The sequence below is a fragment of the Kogia breviceps genome, chromosome 8 (genome assembly GCF_026419965.1).
Source record: "Kogia breviceps isolate mKogBre1 chromosome 8, mKogBre1 haplotype 1, whole genome shotgun sequence".
In the NCBI taxonomy this organism is placed as follows: domain Eukaryota; kingdom Metazoa; phylum Chordata; class Mammalia; order Artiodactyla; family Physeteridae; genus Kogia; species Kogia breviceps.
In genome coordinates, this window is record NC_081317.1 from 11292961 (window position 1) to 11314129 (window position 21169).

The 21169-nt window shown below is 37.4% G+C and overlaps 1 protein-coding gene across 9 annotated transcripts in view; it reads left to right on the forward strand.

Moving 5' to 3' along the window:
* The window catches only part of DENND1A (DENN domain containing 1A), a 543770-nt gene that overhangs the window by 163159 nt on the left and 359442 nt on the right, over positions 1 to 21169 (forward strand). For all 9 annotated transcript variants that reach the window (XM_059073023.2, XM_067040763.1, XM_059073026.2 and 6 more), the window contains exon 4: positions 12222 to 12271. In XM_059073023.2, the coding sequence (XP_058929006.1) occupies positions 12222 to 12271 (50 nt within the window). The remainder of the gene's footprint in view (positions 1 to 12221; positions 12272 to 21169) is intronic.

Consider the following 21169-nt stretch of genomic DNA (forward strand, 5'->3'; position numbering starts at 1 on the left):
AGGGGGCAACCATGATTACACAGAGATAATGAGCATAACCAGGATGTTCTGGGCAAGCTGGCACATACGTTACCCTAACCTAAGACCTTTTGATACAACAACAAAAATCTTTTACTCCACTGCTGCAATTGGAAAGCAAGGTGGGAAGAGCTTGAGCTCCCAGGAGAATGAAGTTGGGTTTGAATCTTAGCTTTTCCATCACTATCTATTTCCAATTAGGCAAGCTACTTCACCATTCTACCTGAAAGTAATTTTACTTGGCTTTCAAGGCCTCAGTCCATGTGTAAGAGGGTGATAATATCAACATCAGATTACTGGTAGGATCACTGAGTATATGTAAAGCTTCTAGCACAGGATGTGACACTTATTAGCTGCTTTGTCAGTCTCCTTCCACTTGTCACTTAATCCCCTCCAGAGAGCAGATGACCATTGGTATTTGGGAAACAAAATACAGACTGAAACAAAAGAAACTTAGGTAAATCAATTAGATACCTTAAATTGTATATATAATTCTTAGCTTTTAAGTCATAAATGGTAAACCCTTGACAGGAATGACTAATATTACATTTATACAGACTTTAATAGTTTTCTCTATTCCTTTCATTTTCTACATCAAGAATAATATTGATTCTCTGACAAACTCAATTCTCCTTTGGTCCATGTGGTCTCACTGCTCTCCTATGAAGATTAAACAAGAAGACATGTAGACTGTTAGGTTATGAAGAGAGATTTAAGCTGGTCCTGTTCAAATCTATTACAGTTCCTATGTTGCTGTCTTCAACCACAACCCCTCTCCCTGCTGCCAGGGTTATTATTAAGGCTCCTGTGTGAGGCTCCTCTTCCATCTGAGTGGCCTGACCGGCATCCAGTTGTGTGTCTGTCCCTTCCTATGGAAACGGAGGGTCTTGAGATCTATGGGCAGTCTGATGATAGGAATGACAGCAATAGGAGTAGCATGGGAATTCAGGAGACAAGAGGAGCTCAGTGAGAATAGCTTCTGAATCCCCCTGGAATCTAGAAGACTTGGGAGTAGATAGAGGGGTTAGGAAATGAGATGCAAGTGGGATGCAAAAGATTCAAACCCTCCTAGTGACTTCCAGTGCACAAGAATCAAGTCTAGACTCCTTAACATGCCCTCTGAGGCCGCACGTGATTTGGCCTCTGCCAACCTGTCTAACCCCATCTTCTGCCACTCTCTCCCTTGCCTCCTGTGATCCAACATGCCAGGCTTATTTTAGTTCTTTGAATGTGCCAAGAGCTGTTGTTCAGTGGCCCTTGCTCATGCTGTTATTTATTTACTTATTTTTGGCCTTCCTCTCCCTATCCCTCTTGCAATCTTTGGCTGGTAAACACCTGCTCATTCCTCAAGTCTCAGCTCAAAATGTTTCTTCCTGAGATGCCTTTCTTGACCCTTCCATCTAAATTCAGGCTCCTGTCATTTTGTCTTAGAGCACTTTCTTCTGTTCTTTCACAGCTTCTGTCATAGTTCCAACAATGTATTAGCGTATTCCTTTGCAGAGCATCTGTCTTTCAACTAGATCAAAAACTCCATGCAGACAGGGTCTTTAGCACATTGTCTGGTACTAAATATATTATCTTGCCTAGGGAAATATATCAGTTTTCTTTTCTAAGATGACTTGGAAATATTCTTGATTTCTGGGGCTCCCTTGTCTCCTTCCTTGTTAATTGACACTTGGGAAGGTTTCTTCAGAGTTATTTTGAAATTCAACAACCACAGCAAATATTTGAATCAAAGTCACATGAATGGATCATCTGTCCCCCAGCAAGTGTTAGTAGTGAGATTCTTTCTTGTTCTGATGGGGTGAAAGGGATTGGCAGGCAGCAGCTTACCAGGACCTAGGTGGTACGTCTGGATTTTCGACATGTTGCACTTGAAGTACCTATGGGAAATGGGGCAGAACTGTCAAAAGGCAGTTGGAATGGGCGCCCAGAGCTGGAGAGGTAGTTTATAAATGACGATTTGAATTTGAGTCATTTACACAGTGATAGTAATTGAAATTAAAGTATAAGTAGACTGGGCTTCCCTGGTGGCGCAGTGGTTGAGAGTCCGCCTGCCGATGCAGGGGACACGGGTTCGTGCCCCGGTCTGGGAGGATCCCACGTGCCGCGGAGCGACTGGGCCCGTGAGCCATGGCCGCTGAGCCTGCGCGTCCGGAGCCTGTGCTCCGCAACGGGAGAGGCCACAACAGTGAGAAGCCCGCGTACCGCAAAAAAAAAAAAAAAAAAAAAAAAAAAGTATAAGTAGACTATGTTAATGGAGGAGGATACAGAGAGAGAAGAAGGAAGATAAATTCCTGGGAACACATATAAGGGAAAGGAGTTGGGGGGGGCAGAAATTGAGAAGTGAGAGAGGCAGGAAGAGGCCCTTCTACATCTAACAGAACGTTGGGTGTACATATAACGTATTTGAGTGAATGTGGCAAGGAAAGCACCAGAAAAAGCTTTCTTCTCTTTTAATATTGCTTTTTAAAATATTCTAAACAATGGAATCACTTTGCTGTACAGCAGAAATTAACACATTGCAAATCAACTATACTTCAGTAAAATAAATTTTAAAAATATTATAAACAAAATAACTCTCAAATTGAAGAGCTCTTGCGAATCCAGAAAGCATGATTTATCTGTCAAGAAAACTCCTGGACCTAAACTGTAGTAGTGAACTGTTAATATAAGAAGGAATTGTTTCTCTGAAGAGTCCATGGCACAAAACAGCTGTGAATTCTGAGTAGTGGAAATATGTTTTCTTTTTAATTCTTTGTATTTTAAGTAATTTTTCCAAAAGAGAGTATGTTTTTATGCAATAGACATTTGGCCATTTAGCAATAATCATGTGTGAATTGTTGGATCACCAGAGAACCAACATGATTGACATTGTCATTTTACCTTTCAGGAATTTCTAAATTTGAGTTTTGGGGTGTTTGTGAGTTTGTTTGGGTAATTCTGTGTGACCAGCTCCTTGACACTCTAGATAAGAGGTTGGGGCTGGTTTTTTGTGGCCTTTGAGCTAAGATGATTTTTATCTTTTTTGAAGAGTTGGAAAAAAAAAAACCCAGAAGAATCTGTGAGACCATAAGTGGCCCACAAAGCCCCAAATATTTACTACCTGACCCTTTATAGAAAAAGTTTGTTGAGTCTTTCTTTAATTTGTACGTTGTATATGAAATAAATCAAAAATTTCATAAGAAAACCTCAACTGATGACTGCAGTTCCAGAATGTCTTACATGTTTTAAGGCTTTTCTTTTAAATAGTGACTTAGCTGTTAAATTATGAGAACACATTTTCTTTGGTGATATATGAACTTGATTGATTGAAGACTGCCTTATGTGACTTGACAGTATGGTCAGAGGCCCTCTGTACTGTATGGTTTATCATAGAATAGTTCTGGAAAATGTTTAAACCTATTTCGGTTGTGTTTAGTTTATCCCAGGCAGCCTCAGGTAAACACTAGCATTGACGTGTTGGAGCAAGATATGTAAAGTGAAATAAAACATATATGTGGAATTGAATTATTTTCTTTGTATTTTGCTGGCCCTCTGAAGAGACATTTTCTAGTTGCAAAAGAGTAAAATCTTTGAGTATTCGATTTTAGAAAACTATTTGAATTGTATACTTTTTTATATCAATAGTGTTTCATATCACTTGCCTTCTTCTGTCTTTGTAATGAGATGTCGTCGATCTGTTCTGTTCTGAGTATAAATTTCTTCAGTTCTTGAATCCTCCTGATATTGTTCCATCAGAATTTGCAAGTTGTGGGAAATAAAAGTTGATTATGAAACAGTTGTGTAATTGGAAATGACTGTGAACCGAGGCCCTGTCTAATCAATTGCTAAATAATTCCCTCTCAAAAGCGGATTTGATATTTACATTTTGATTTTCATATTCTGCTCACAGTGTTTGTTGACAGTGTCTGACATCCCCTGCCACTGGATAAATAAAGCCTATTATTTCCTTTTTAACATTTTAAGTGATTACTCTCATACAAGAGCTAAGAAGCAGAAGGTTAAGTATATTATCAAACTATCATCCTGTCTATTTGAAGAAGCTGGGAATCTTGATTAATATGCCTTGTTAACTGATGATTTCAGTTCCATACTGGTAGTGCTAGAATAATTTGTTTAAACCAAGCAGTACAGATTCCTTATTTTAGCACTAAGACTTACAAAGACTTCTTTTAGCAGCCTTTAATTTTGTACCTTTGTATGTGACATAGCCTGTGGCTGTGATAGCTACTGTGAATCTCCAGTTGTTTGGGGATGAAAGGAGGAGGCAGCTGGAAACTCGGTAGCTGCATCTAGCTGTCTACCTAGAGAAGGCCTTGATTTCAAGTTTATCTAAACAAGCTCGACTAATCCCAACTATCTAGGGGGATCCACTGTCAAAACAAGCAGCGTGGCCCTGAGGCAAACACAGCTATACAGAAATGAAGGCTGGGGCTTCCAATACTCCGATGACTGCATACTGGAGGCTTTTTTCCCCCCTGAAAGAGGGTAAGTGAGGTAGAATTTGCATAATGCCTTTTCATTGGAAACTTTTGGAAGGCTGACAGACCTCCAGCTTATAGATCTGTAGCCACAATACATAGTCTATAGGAGAATCCTTGAATGACCTAACCATATTGAAAGAAAATATAAAAGCGTCCAAGTATAGCCAAGTGAGAGAGGAAAAGAGGCTGATGCATTGTCTAACATCTGCTGTACTTCTCGTTAGTTTTGTTCTTTGCTATTCTGTGTGGACTTTGGAGAAGCCTAAGACAGCCTAACATGAATCCTATAATCTTCCTTCTGAATATTTATGTAGCGTGCCAGCTTCTAAGCTGTCCTTTGCGTTTTCCTACTTCCCCCTCATTTTCATGCTCTCAAATGAGGCCAACATTTCAAAAGCTAAATAAATGTTTGTGAATGTTTATAAAAGATTTGCATAAATTTGTCCTTGTCTGACAAAGATCACTTTTTTCTTATGCCAGTTCTGAAAAAAATTTTTTTAAGGTTTTGGTGCTTGTCTTGACAACAAAGTCTTGCATCCCAGAACAATGATTGCTGATTAAGTGGGTATGCAATTGTGATTGAATAGGCTTTCAAGATACTGGGTAAAAAGGCCTATCATCTGAAGGCTGAATTATAGAATTTAGAAAATGTTATCAGAAGTACACATTTAAATCTGTTTTTTTGGTACCATATCATTAGGTTAGACAAAGGGTTCTTACAAGTTAAAGTATAACTACCCATGGTTTTAAAAATCCACTATATAAATTTTAATAGTTAGAATGTTTCAGTAACTCAGAATATCACTTTTCTTTCCTATGGTTGAACATATTTAAAAATAACTGTTAGACCTTTAGGGGCTTTTGGGAAACTATAAGGCTACCAGTTGTACGTGTTAATATGGTTATTGGGTTGGTAATCAGAGGAAATATACCAGGCAGTCCTTTAAGATATCTGAATGTACAATCATACCTTGAGAAAATATAAACTACATGGAATATGTGTTAAGGCTTAATTATAGGACACACACACACACACACACACACAGCCCAGATACTCATGCCGCCGATGTGTTTGCTGAATTCATTTATTTTTTAAAATTAGAATGGATTTTGTGGGGTGGCAAGGGATGTTGTGGGTAGAGGTGCTAATTTAGTTCAGAGATATTCGAAGATTGGCAGGAGAGAGAGGTAACAGCCAGTTCTGTTAGTCCTTTGGTTGTATTGGTTTAGAGGTTTAAGTTGTCATTAGGCACAAACTAGAGCCACTTCTCTGACACAGTTTTTATCACATCTGCTAGGCTTGTGTCCCAAGAGGAGACGTGGAGAGCAGTGAATTCAGCATGGGCCCATTATCGACTGCTTTTTCGCGTGTTGTAAAAGCAGTGAGACCTCAGGGAGGCTTGGAGCCTACTCCCGTGTAATGTCCAAGTCAGATTTGAAGGACTGGTGGCAGGAAAGCTTTGGCCTTGGGGTATGAATTCTAAGAAATAGAGGCACAATTAAGTTTAAAAAATTCAAGGACTTTAAGCTTGATAATGAAAGATTTTTTTCTAGACAAATGTAAGTAAAAAAGTTGCCCATCTGTGCACATTTTTGTGTGCATTTAAAATATTTTAAAACTGACAGGTTTTAATATGCTTATAAAATAGTATTTCTTTTTTTTTTTTTTTTTTAATAGTATCTTCCTGAGGGCAAGTTGCTTCTTCAGTGAAATCATGTTTGTAGTTTCACTGTTGGGACTCTATTCCTTTGGTATGTGCTGACTTCTGTATCCCCCACCAACCATTCCTTCCCCACGCCCCCGCATTTTCCCCAACCTTTCTTTCTTTTAGATAAATTAATAACATAAATGTTCAGATAATAGGATTTCAAATGTTTAAGGAAATGAACAGAGCAAAATATTGTAGAGTAATACTATTAAGTGCAAGGAATTATATTACCGATACCACTGAATGCTAATTGCAAGAGATTCAAACCAAATCATTTATCCATTTTGGAAGTATTTGAAACAGTGTCACAAAGTTTATTGGTGTTTAACATTGACCTTATACATATAGCTCTCTCATTTTCAAACCTTTTTGCTGTAAGGTTTAAAGTTAATAAAATGAAATCCGAGAATATAGGATGTTATATAATATTGTAATTTGGGGACAACTTTAAGTAATTTTTAAAGAAAGGGAAGGATACAAAAGGATAAAGTGATTGTGTTAAATTAAAACATTTTTTATAAGATTCATTATTTTTACTTTAGACTTCAAAGGTCATGAAGATTTACACGTAAAAGTAGTTCTAGAGGTGGCCTTTCTGCTGTTGTAAGCATTCCTCCTATATACTTAGTGTCCTTGATAATTTAGATACAAAGTTTACATGATATATGGTATAGAAAATGGTGAATTTCTATATCATTGTAATTTGATTTTTAGATTACAGCATTGACTATGCATATTAGATATTACACAAGTTAGCATAATGATAACATATGCATGACTCAAAATTTAAGTTTATAAAAAGTGAACTGAGAGTAAATATTGAAGTATACCAAAGAAAAGAAGCAGACTCTGTAGCATTTGAGCAGCGTTGTTAGAAATTTGACCCGGCTTTTATGTTTGGGTGTTGAAAGGCTTTCTGTAAAATCCCTTATTCAAAGCCTTTTCTCACTGGAAAAAAATAAAAGTTTGGTTGTAACTATAGTATGGATCTTGGGTTTAATTTGACATTTATAGGGAAGGAGAAAAATTGTATTTCCTGTTTTCATATTTAGGAAATTTCTGTTCAACATTGTTGAACTTGGTGCTAATTAAGCTTCTAAGAACTTCTTACCATTCTGTTTTACTCTACTGAATCATAAGCATTAAAACCTCTGTTAGCTTTCACTTGGAGTCCCTGGTTTTAACTTGAAATGGCTTAAGGTAGAAATTTTGTTAGCTTTTTTGTATGTTTGGATTTTGTGTGTGTTCTGTTTTTAACTTTCATCTTGAGTTTTGAGATCATCAATCAAAGCCTTTTCTTTCAAGTCAGTTGCACTGATCTCACTTGCAGGACTTAAGAGGGTCAGCATTTACCTCATGCTATTAAAAATTTTTTTTAAACATAGAAATAGAGTATTTTAGGAATTTGGGCTCCACTCATCTTTTCATCACACATCTACATTCTGAAATGAACAAATAAATTAGATATGAGAGACTCAGGAAATGCTCTCCTACTGTCTTCCTGCTTCTTCCTCCTTCACTCGTTTTTGGACAAAGGTGAATTATCGACCACTGTATCAGCAATTTCCAAAGACGGTGATTGTAGCTTTACATATTTTAAAATACATTAATTTATTCAAGCAATCTCTTTGCTCTATTTAAATGTTTTCTTGCACACATTTTCTTTTTCCTTTTGAACTACTGAGAACGTGCCTCATCTCCCAACATTCTGTAAACCCCAGTGGACATTATAATCAGCCTGCACTTTTGTCTTTTAGATGGCATTTATTTGTGGGGTGCATATGTCTGTGTTTGACTGTCATTTGTTTTCATCTGCCAAATACAACTCATTTTTGTTTATGGGTTTCAGTGAAGTAATGAAAACAAAGTATTTGACATCTGAACTGATGGCTGTTGCAGGATCTCATACACCTTTCCACCCCGCACTCCAAATTTAGGGGGAATTGGTTCAGCCTCTCTTATCAATAATCCTTGTTAACTACATAAATTTAGTCTTCGAAGTTTTGCCTCCACATAGGATTCTATTATGGATAATATTATAAATGTAAAATTTTACCAGGTTTTTAAGGGAATAGCTTGGTTTCATCAGAACATAATCGACTTTGTCCAGATTGGAATAAGTTCCCTTGATGGGCCTTCTGACTGTATGAGAATTCAAACTGGGTGAAATGAATCCACAGAAGACTGAGATGAATCTTGAATTCATTTCTGATTTTCATTTGCAAATGAATCCAGTGTTAGGGTTGTTGATTTCATATTTTGGTTCACACTCTGAGATTTGGTATCTCCTTGTGGGCAGAGCTTTGTAGATGTTGTTGCTTTTCTACTGCATTGTGCGATCTGCTGCTTAATATACCCATAACTGAAAGGTTAGTGCAACTGCCTTCCCTCCACGCTCCCCCCCCGCCACCCCTTCTGCTCTTACTTATTCCCACATGAAGTATTGTATATTGTGTTGGGAAGAAAAGCCCTTTTGGAAATTGCCTATTTCATAAATTGTCTGGTGACACAAAGGGGTTGAATGCTGTATTCTTGTCTCATTTATTTTGAAAACTTTGCTACTGAACTCACCTTAATCAATGAGCTCAGTGTTGTCTCCAATAAGTTATGTGTTGGATATATTGATTGGGAGGGATTTTAGAAAACCCGTCTGGGGTTTATAATGTCAGCAGTGTTTTGATTATGAAAAGAGTTGGAACCTGGGGACATGGAACCAGGTGGCAAATGTCCTAAAGCCAGTGGTGACATGGTGGACTGGTTCCCTCCTGGGATCTAGTTCATGCCCTGCACTTTAACTGTGGTGACTGGCTACTATAGATGCACTTTTTGCTCATTAAAATGTTAAAAAATCAAACGTACATAAAAAGATTTGTGAAAATATGAACTTGGGAATTGATCTGGAGAGCTGGCACAATCTTCCCCACCCCCTGCCTTAGCAATGAGGTCATTTACATTTCATCAGCTGTATTGCGTCTCCAGGATCCGATTTATGATTTACGTGGCAGTTGAGGTTGTACTGTGGCTGGTTGTCTGAAAGAGCTTGTGTAGGCGAGGGAGGGAGAAAGAGAGAGAGACAGAGAGACAGAGAGACAGAGACAGACAGAGAAGAAAACAGGAGAATTACTTTCTACAAAGAAAGCCAAAGACACAGGTTCAAGAGAGAAAAATGGGTTGGTAATTGGCCAGTGACTGTTTTCCCAGTAAAGTTAATATTGAAAGGCTGTGGGATACTGTGCTATAAGCATGATGCTCAAAATATGTTTAAATCAGGGTTTGAAAGTCCCCTCTCTGAGAGTGGTACTTTTCATATTGAAGTAATTGTGTTTTTCTTTGGAAAGAGAGGAGGATAAATAAGGTAGTTACCTATTTATATATGAGGAAAACATCAGTATTAAGAAAAATTGGTTTATTTCAGCAGTTTTTATTTACAGGAAACATAACTTGTTTTCCCCTCCCTGTTCCTGTCCTCCCCTTCCCAAACTCTGAGGAGTTTTGATTTTTCAGTTCTGATTGAGATAATGTGTGAATTTACCTAACACAGAGCAATGCTCATTTTTGTTTTCTCCTCTGACAGCACACTATTGTGCTGTTTGACTTAAATTGGAATATCAAACTCTTGTAATATCACAAACATGAAGAAACATATTGTAATGCACAAACATGTGCCTACATTTGCCTATATTCCCTTCCCTCCTCCCCTCCCCCTGCCCCATTGCTTAATTAGACTTATCACTGCTTTCTTGGGTAAAAAGGAAAGCTCTTGGGAGGTGGGTTATACTCAGCCTACATTGGGTATTTTGATATTTGTTCTAATATTATCTGACAGACAAGTTCATGGTTGCTTATTACTCTTGACATTAGAAAGTGGTAAGTAGTTTCTGTATTGTAGTGAGTAATAAGTTGGGCATATTAGATTTCTCTGACTCTGCTGTAGCCATGGGGGTCCTTTCTTTCAAAAATCTTGAGGGCTTTTGTCAGCTCAACTCCAGCATAGAGTAGAGGAGTGCGTCTGCACCTGTAACTCTTGAAGGGTAAAGGATAAGTGTCTTTGTAGCTGGTGTTCGCAATGAGTGAGCACTGGGGACTGAGTTTTAAAGAATGCTTGGTACATAAACTAAAGTCAAGCAATGCTTTGTGGTATTTGAAACTTGATGTGAAAGGAATTTTTAAGGAATTTCTTTTTGTGTGTAAATCCTAAGAGTTTTGTTTATGGGGGTTATAATATATTTTATAATTAAAACTGCAGACATTAAAATGAATGTGTTATATGATCTCTTTGCCAATATTTGCCTAATAATAAAATTATGCATTGAAAAATTGCTGTTGTTCTTCTGATTCCCCATTACCTATTGCAATTTATTTTACTATGAGTTTTAAAACAGTATGTGTATGGTCTTATGAATATGCCACATTATGAAATTAACTAATGTATCAGTAATGCCTCAGGATATGCTGAAGTATTCTTATGTACCCTTTTTCATTTTTCACTTTTCTATTCCTTTACTGTATCATGACATGCCTTAACAGTGCTGTGATATACACCCGGCCCAAAATGATATTAAAAAAATAGGATATGCTCAATTGAATTATGTAGGCACAACATGCTCTGGCAGAGAAAGTCAATGTGCTTTCTGCTTCATTGAGTGGGTTATTAGATTGATGTGGTTTATTTCTTGAGTGATAGAACTGGTTTTAAAAATAAATGAAGCGAGAAGCGTCAATTCAGTTAGCATTGATAATTCATTATTATTGGTTAGAAAAGTGCTACATTTGTAAGCTGATCTTTAATTTATCACTTGGATTAGGATTTGCAATGGGCAGGTTTGTTTAAATTTGCACCAGCTTCTCAATGACTGAAAAATGTGTTCTTCATTTTGTCTTGAAGTTGGATTTTAAATAGTTAAAAAGCAAATCAAATGCATGAAAGGAATACTTTTTTTAAAATTTATAACATTGGTCTATGAACTTATGATAAGCACCAACTGTGGTCTGTCCAAGTCTTCAGTTAAAATTAAGTCAAGTTAGAGAAAATTCTATGAAGGAAGTAATGATTAATTACTTGGGTCTGTGTGTTGCTGTTTGTATATATTCTGTGTACGTGAAATGTATCTATTGGGAAAAGTCACACACCACTGTATGTTGTGTCTCATATAGTATTCTTAATGTTAGAAGTTTCTCTTTTATGAATAAGTCTTTGAAATGTCACTCTGGGTTTTTTTTTTTGTACCCTTTTTGTATACTTTCCCTGAGTAATGTGCTTGGTTTTATGTACCTACATATTTGTAAAAAGACATTTAAACTGGTAGTTTGCTTTGGATTTTTATAAATTACAAGCAGGTAAGTGTGTTCCATTTTGATAGTGACGTTTAATGATAATGACTAAAAATACTGCACACTTAAAATTGTTATAGTTTGATTACAAAATAAATTCATGCCAGAAATGGCAACTGCTTTATAAAGTAAGTAAATAAAGTTTTAAACTCTAAAAAAATGTTGACAATGTTCGGGGACAATTATCTTCCAGTTGGTTTTCTATTTTGCTTGTGATTTGGCCTATTGATGTTGGGAAGCGTTGTCTAATCCTGGCCCCCTCTGTTCCTAGGTAACAGGCAAAAACGGTGCCAGCAACAGCGGCCCTGCCAGGCCAAACCCATGTGGCTCAGTGTTATTCACTCTGATCCATATGGTCAGGCTGGAGATGGTCCCTGGAGGGGTGTTAACACTCAGCAACCCACCCGCCTCCCTCCCTTCAGAGCTTTCCTGCACGGCTCCTGCTGCTTGCCCATGTGTGATTCTTGATTAATTTTTCATTTTTAATGAAGTTTGATCATGTTTATTATTTCTCATGATTGACTGCCTGGTACTCCTCCCATGTAATTGATAAAGCCCATATTTCTTCATCTGTCTCCTCTTTCTTTAGGGTAAAGTTGCTAGATTGTGTGCCATGGTTAATGTTAGATTTATTGGTCCCATTAGATGTATAAATTATCTCTCTTTCTCTCCACAGGAAGTTCTACAGACTTTGACCAAGTTTTGTTTCCCCTTCTATGTGGACAGGTAGTGTCAGATTTTCAAACTTTACTAGAAAAAAAAGTGTCAATAAACCTGCTATGGAAAATAAAAACTATACCATTCTTAACATTCTGTCTGTTTAACCATGATTTAAAACACCTATGTTCCAAGGAGAGTTGCAGTATTCTCCTTTCCTGGGGATTTTATTGACACTATCAAAAAGTTTAAAGCCTAGAGCTTTGCATTGGTTAGTTTGTGAGATATATTTTGCATGACATTAAATTTTTTATTTTGGTTATCAGACTCAAACCATGATTAAGAATGGTTGGTATTTAATCCAGTGCTATTTAATTTTTATTGAAATAGGAATATATTTGACTTAACCAAGTAGTATTACATAACTCCATGGCCTTATGAGTATTATATAGACTTTGTTTTTCTTAGACTTCAACTTAAAATTTAAATCAGCATAGGCCCAACTTGTTTTAAAGGTGTTCAGCTATTTAAAAAGTACATTGCCAAATAGTGTCTTGCATTTTGTTTAGGTGTCTAAGAATGGTATCTCTGGGGAAATAAGCATTTTCAATAGATTTCTAGACTGAAAAATAAAAATCATCTAAACGTTTCCTTAGTATTTGCATTATGATTAACTGTTTCTTGAAGTGGTATGAATATCAGAACTTGAAGATAATTAAAATAGTCTGAGGGTCTTTTTTTGTTTTTTTTATTTTAAAATAAGCCAATAGCTTATTTTTAAATGGCTTATTTTAAAAAAACAATTTTAGAAGAGCTTTTTTAACTTATAAAACTATAATTTACTAATAATGCTCATAAAATGACAAAACAGTCATCTTAATCTCTCATTTTCAAGGAAGGTCTATTGTATTTTTCATTACAGTTTAAGCATTGTTTTTGCAATCATTTATTTTTTCACTTGATTGCTGCCTATTCGTAATGCTGTCTTCATGGAAAATTGAACTATTAGACTGTATAAATGTTAAGTTCCACTTTTAGCGACAGAGGTTTTAGAACATATCATTATAAATAATAAGTGCCATAATCTGTTCCAAGAAAGCTGTGCAATGTGCCCATCTTCAGGAAGGTTCTATCATATATTTGACTATACCCAGATGAGGCAGGCCTGAAAGAGTTTAGTGATTTAGAGTGCATGTGGGTAGTATACTGCTTGGATCCTTTCTACACTTTGTAGTAGCAGTGTCCTGGTTTATTTGGCATAAACCTAAAAATGGTGTGAGATGAGAACTGGTAGCCAAAGGAGTTTAAAAGAATACTAAAAAGCAAAGGAGTACTAAAAAGCAGCTTTGGAATGTTGCCAGCCACTTATAATCACTGTTTTCTGTGGTTCTAACATGTTATTTTCTAGAGCCAATCAACCATTGTAGTATTTCCAGACTCGGGCCTTTTAAAATCCTGGTACCAGGGCTATTTTAGTAGCAGGTTGATGCTCAAAACAGAATAGCCTTAATTTTAAGAGGGTCAGCCTTTGTAATGAGAGTCTTCTTGTCTCTTCTTTATCCCATTCCTTCTAAAAATAGCAAGGAAGTAGGGTTTTGTTTAGAGACGTTTAATGCAAACTTCACATTTATATGTATGAATTAGTGATGCATGAAATCTCCTCCAGTTGCTTATAAAATATATTACAAATTATGGCAAGGGCATATTTATACAAATTAATAAAGCTGAAATGTTTTCAAAATGTGGCTAGGTATTTAACAAAGAAAAATAAGAATATATTTTTACATGTCTCCTTGATAAGAGTGGTGATCTGTTTTGGATAGGTATTCCTTAATTGACTTTATAAACTAATATTAGAAGAAATAAGCAATGAGATTAAATCCCTCCCAACACACATGCACACGCGCACACACACACACACACACACACACACACACACACACACACACACAGCCTCCCTATCTCATGCCACACACACATCTTTTCTTACCTACCTGTCTGGGTGATTACATTCTGAAATGGAAGAAAAACCAGAGTCCTTAAGTTATAGTGCTAAAATCTGTTTTGTCACCAGTAACGGCTGATGTCTTTATTTTGTTAGGAAAACGTCTTTCTTCTAAAATGCTTCTCTCCAAATTACCCTCCCCTAATTGTGTTCCTCATTTTTTTTTTTTTCACAAAACAATTTGGGACAGAAATGTCTCTTTATGGATATATTTTAATCTTTACTGTACACAGTGGTTCTTTCTTACATTGTATTTATTGTATTATGCACCCTGTAGGCATTGATAACTTTTATTGATACAAAAAAATCACTTTAGCTGGGGGACTATATTTTTTCTCTTCTGTTGCCCCACTTCTAACTGTGGCATACTTCACTGCAGAAGAGATAATAATAATTAAGTTGTTTACAAAAAATAAAAGGTTCTAATGTCACTGTTTTTTATTAGCTCGCAGTTAGCACTGTCAAATGGATATGCCCAGATTCTGAGGCCCACAAAGCCCCCCAAGAGGTATTTATGATATTGTTTGACTTAGAAAATATGTCGGCATGGGAGATGAGTAATGCCCCGGGTGATTACATTCAAAAAAGAAAGCTACCTAATCTTTTCAGTATCTGTGCTTTTCTACCTCAAGGAACAGTAAATACAACTTTCTGACATTTCTAGTCTATATCAAGAGTGGTATTTTCACAGTCGTCATCAAATCACCCATTAACATTGGCATCTTGCTGTCTCTTCTGTTGTTTTAAGGTTTTTCTCTCTGAAACTGGGACTTAGGAAAAGTAATAATGCTGGTAGCTCTTCAAAAGAAAGTGCTTTCTCATGTGTTACCTCATTTTATCCTTCTGTCATAAAAGATGAGAACAAGTGCTGTTATCATCATTGGAAGAAATCTAAGCTGTAGAGAAATTGTGACTTGCCCAAGGTCCGCTTAGGCTGCTAGCACAGTCTAGACATCCATCTCCCAAATGAGTACGTTTCTCAGTAGACCACCTTGTGGGAAGACTAGTCACCAAATAGAGGGAGGTAAAGAAGGAAATTAGTATTTCAGTTCTTAATTGATTCTAGTCAACATGCTGGACATTTTTACAGTAATACCTCATTTATTCTTCCCAGCAACTCTAGGAGATAGGTGGCGGTGGTATCTCTTTTACAAAAGAGCAAAGGAAGGTTCCGAATGTGTAGCATTATGTTGGGTGGTATGGAAATGGTATCAGACTTGGAGCTCTGCTGTCCATGCGTTTCTCAATCTAGTCCAGAATGTATTGTAAAGACACAGTAAACAATATCCAAAAGGATAATGAGGTTGGGAAAGACTGAGATGATCAGAGAAAACATCATATAGTGGGTGAGGCTTGTGTTGAGACTGCAAGGACAGCAAGAAGGGGGTAAGTGGAAGGGAGAGCCCAACACACCACATGCGCTGAAGAGCAAGGTAGAGGAGAAACCGTGAATGAGCCCAGAGATCTAGAGATCATTTGGCCAGAGCAGATGGAGCCTCCTGCTGAGCGGGTAACGTGTGCCGTAAGAGCTTGGGCTCTGACTACAGGAGGCCTTGAAAATGTGTGGGAATAAGACCACAGGATTTTAAAGCTGAAATTCATCTGGCTTAAGCATCCCATTTTACAGAAGGGAAAGTAAGATCCATAGAGGTGAAATGACTTCCTTATGTCACAGCTATGTAATTACAGAGCTGGGGGGCCGGGGGGATGGATAATCTTATTCCCAAGCCAGAGTTATTTCTACCCTACCCAGTACTTGAAGCACTTGGTGGAAAGGAGCAGTGAAATGACAGTGCTGAGATCCCTGTATCACTCTCAAAAAGTTTTTATTATTGATGAAAGCAGTCTCTTCAAAAAAATAAAAAAGATTTGAATACCATTTCATATTGTGGTGCTACTTACTTGCTCTTGATAGCTGGCAACCTGCTTCAGTTAGTCAAAGCACTCAAGAGACTCACTGAATGGTGGAAAAGCTATTCTTCTCCATGTTTGTGCTTATCTTCTTTCAGGCCCAGAAAAGCAGCTACGATTCAGTTGTCCTATTAATTATACTAGTATGCACAAGTGACATGAGCATGAAGTGAAATGACATCTTTTCAAGGGCAGAGGCATAGTTTAATGATTTAGGATGTAATCACAGATGCAAATATGGTTCAAATGCTATTTACCATTTTATTATGTATCTGTTATGTGCCACGCATTGTGTTGTGTCCTTTTCCTGCATTAAAATCTTACACATTTGCAAGGTTGCCATTATGATAATGCCACATATGAGGAAACAGAGGCTCAGATAGGTTCGCTCATGTGCCCAAGGTCCCACCCCATTGGTAAGTGGCGGAGCTGCTGTGGGAACCCACATTTGTCTGACTTCCAGTTCCATCATACTTGTTCTATATCATACTGCCGTTGTTAGATCCATCACACCACAAAGAAAGTCACCAAGCAAACTCTTAACATTTCAAAGGCAATATATAGTTATTGTAAAAAAGTAGAAAATTCAGATAACTGAAGACAATGAAACCCATTTTTATTCAGATAATTGAAAGAAAATGAAACTAAGGCACATGATTAGTGCATTAGTATATGTCTGCCCAGATCTCTCCTCTCACTTCCACTTCTATGCATTCATCCTGCTGTGCTTTTCAAAACTGAATCCATTTGGCCACTTGCATCCCTTGTTTTCCACCCTTGGTTTAGTCCCTTGATTTAGCTTAAGCTCTTGGTTAAGCTGTGCCCCATGGTCATTTTCTGTAGCATTTGAGAACCATGAAGCAATTGGGCTTTAGTGGACAAAGCGTTGGGGGTGTCAACCAGGAGAGCTAGGTTACTGTTTTGGTTCTACCGTTGACTTGCTCTGTGCCGTGAGGCAAGTGGCCTCTCCCATGAGTACCTTAGTTTCTTCATGGATGAAATGAGGGAATTGAACTAGATCTCTGCTGTTCCTTCTAGTTTTGATTATTTGTTTTGTTTTGATAGTTTTTCATTCTCCAGTTATGATTCATTTTTACATTGTCAGGCTCATGTAGATGAGGGAGTGGAGGGATCTCTGTTCTTAGAATTATCCAGTGAGTTTCTTGAGCAGAGTGTGTGACCTACTTTTGGTTCCCAGGCATTTTGGGTCAATGCCATTTTTGCCACTTGGATCTTTGAGCAGGGAATGTGAAAAACTGGAGTCTTAGGCAGATGAAAGTTGTGTTTATAGAAAGAAACTTTGAGGCTCATGTAACTAAAGGTTGGGAGATGTGGTAGTTTGATAAAACTTGATTCCTGCCTGATGTTTCATATACAGTGAAGGAAAGGAGAAGCAGCTCTTATGAATGCCTTGCAGTAGGTGGCCCAACAGGTAATTGCTAGGAAGCTGTAATAAACAGAACAGCAAAATATTTCTATTCCATCTCTCAAATTTTATAATTTCATAACAGTAATTATTTTCACTGTGTACCTATTAGATGCCAGTTACTTGGTATACATTATTTCTAATCCTCAAAACCACTTTGCAAGGTAAGTATTATTCCCATTTTAGAGATGAGGCTCAGAGAGGTGCAGTAACTTGCCTGTGCTCACATCCGTAGTGAGTGGCATATCTGGGATTCTAATCCAAAGTCCAAACCTTACTGTTTCATCTTTCTCCTGCATCATAAGTCTCTGCCTCTATTGAATCATTCCCAACAGCTTAAAAACAAGCTCCGGTATTCCTCCATCCTAAAAATAATACCCATCTTTGACTCTTCATTCCCATTCAATTACTGCCTAATTCTCCACTTCTTGTAAGAGCTACCTACCTACACATTTTAATTTATTGCTCAGCCCTCTTCAGCTTGTCATTCTACTAGAGCTTTTCTTATCAAGACTGTCTAAAACCTCCATGTTGCTCAATTCAATCGACATTTTTTTCTCTTATCTTGATGCCTGTGGATTTGGTCGACCACTCCCTCCTGCTTGTTCTGCCTGGTGGTTGTTCTTTTCTTCTTTGATGATCTCTTCTCTACCCATCCTCTAAATTGGTATTTCTATTACTTAGTCCTGGATCCTCTTCTGTTTCTCTCATTTCTCTTCCTAAGTGATCTTATCCTTTACCATGGTGTTAAATACCATCTTTGTATAGATGATTTCCAAATTTATATCTCCAGCCCAAACTTTTCCCCTGATTTCCTATGTAGTATGTTCAGCTATGTACTGGACATTTCTATTTACAGGTTTCTTAGACTTAACATGTCCCAAATAAAACTCTTGGAACTCTTCCCAAACACGTTAGACTTTCCTACCATTAAATGGTAATATGCTGCCTTTTTACTCCATCTCAGTCCATCTTCTGGCTCTAACTTGGATCTATCTACCTGATCCATTTTCACTCTCACTACAAGAGTTAAGCCACCATCCAGTCTCACCTGGACTATTGCTCTAGACTCCTGACTGTTTTCTCTGTTTCTACTTTTGCCTTCTTCCAAACTGTTCTCCATGTAAGAGTCAGATAAACATTTTAGAACTGTAGACCAGACTGTTATTCTCTTGATTGAAATCATTCAGTACCTTTCCATTGCCCTTATTAATCAATCAATCAGCCAATCCTAATTCTTTACCATGGTCTATGGGGCTCTCTGCATGATCTGGTGCTTGCTTTATCTAGCACCTTCTTAAGCCACTTCCTCCTTGTCTCTGGGGCCTTAACTGTACTAGTGACCTTTTAGTACCTTGAACATGCCCAGCTCTTTCCAGCTGAAGAATCTCTGTGCAGCTCTTTCTCTGCCTGAAACACCCAGTGCCCTGCTTGTGGAGTGACTGCTCCATCCCATCCTTTAGGTCAGTATTGTCACCATTTTTGAGAAGCTGTCTGTGACCACTTTGTCTCAGTAGGGCTTTTCCTTCTCTTCCATTTTCTTCTGTCTTTGTTCTTTCTTTCGTTTCATATAACACTAACACAAGCTGCACGCTTTGAGTTTATTATGCTTCTCCAACTAGACAGGAAGCTCCACAGCAGGATGGATGTTGTATATCCAGCACTTGTTACGGTGCCCAATATAGTTGCTCAGTTTGTAAGATAGGTAAGTAAGCTTAAAAGTGAGGCTGATATAGAAAATCTAATTTCTCACTGGAAGACTGGAGTCAAACTATCCATCCACTTGCTTCATGCCATTTATACACTGAACCTAAAAATAACTTGAATGTTAGGCAAAATGCTGTAGGAGGGGTCTTGAGTGGCTGACAGGCATTTAAGAGGCAGCGTGGATTTTAAAGTCTGTGGTTGGAATGGTCATTACTTTTCTCCTCTGTTTTGCCTATCCACCTGGGCATGGGAAGCACAGCTAAGGGTGATTTTGGTCCTGGTCTCCTGGCTTAATTCTGGAAATACTCAAATTTGGTTTCTCTTGCTTAGTGGGAAGTATAGTTAGTCTGTTTGATGAGACAACTATTTGAATTCCTCACATACCTGATTTCCTTAAACCGAGTTGACAACTTCTTGGGAAGGTTTTCATCGTGTTTGGTGCAGCATGGCAGAATGGAAAGGACTTTGAACCAGAATTTGGGTTTTTATTTTGGTCCTGGTTACTTTGAAAAAAGCAAACCCAAACCACCACCACAACAAAACTCCCTGAGCCTCAGTTTCCCTATCTATGGAACAAGAGAATTGGGCGAGATGGTTTCTAAGATTCCCGCTACCCTTAATCATCATGAAATCTCTGATTCCTGTAAAAAAATGCATAGATTCTGATCCTGGAGGTAATCACAAAAACTGCAGCCTTTAAGGAAACCAACCCTTTCCCCTAAGTCATTTTTATGGAGAAATAGTAGAGAGGGAATGACAAATTCCTTGAAGATTCAGACTCCTTTGAGTTAATCTGAACTCAATTTGACTGTTAATTTGAGTGTCCAAGGAAAAAATATTTTAGAGTTTAATGGTCTGGGGCTCTTAATAACTTGTACTTCACCCTACTAGGAATTTAAAAGGTGAATCAACTGAGAATAATGTGTCCCCTTCTAAGTTGTGGCACCCCAAAATGAATCTTTTTCACTTTAATGCAAGAATGAGTACCTCACTTGGTCACCCAGAGAGCTCCCCCTTGCTGAAAAGATGGGATAGAGAGGAAAGAAAGGCAGCCTTCCTTTCTCCACTTACAAGTATTACAAAGCTGAGTCAGTCAGGAAGATTCTAAGCAAATGGATGATTTTAATATGAATTTTAGTTTTCATTCAGATGGTAGCAGCTTGTATCTCTTTTATTAATTGTTCCTACTATGGTCCAGCCTTTATACCAAATGCTTATGTCACTTATTCCTCAAATATGCTTTGGGTTGGGTGGTAGTTTCCAGGAGAAGAAACTGAGCTACTTAGAGGTTAAGTAACTTGCTAAATTAAGGCCCAGTTAGCAAGTGATTGAATTGGGATTTGAACGAAGTAAATGAGTAATGAATCTTTCTTTGAGCCTACAATGTAGCTGAAAGAATTTTCAGCCTTTTTAAAGGTAGTGAAAAGATAATAGAGAAATTAATGACATTCAAATCACTAAACCAAGTTGTGTTCCTTCTGTGTCCTTTTCCTAGAAATCCTGGGTGTTTTCTTTTCATCTAGTCCTATCAATACCCTTTCCTTCTAGGATGCTTCTTTTTAAACAGTCTAGAAGTGAAATCAAACCCTGAGTTAAAATAATGAACAGTCATATTTTATATGATCACATAATAGTATTTCATAAAAGCATGACCTTATTTGTAACTTAGAATCATCCTGACCTGTTGGTTTAAATATTTCAATAATACAGGTTTTCCCCCTCCCCCAATGAGGCCCACTTTTTTCCCCAATCACTTTAATTATGTGAGCTAGAATCCTGTTTCTCACACATCTTTAGTTCTCAACCTTGTTAAAATTAATCATATAATCCCCCTTTAAAACATAGTATTAAATCACCATAGTAACACAGTATCCAAGCTTTATAGATAAAACATAACAGCCATAAGAAGGTAGTTTGG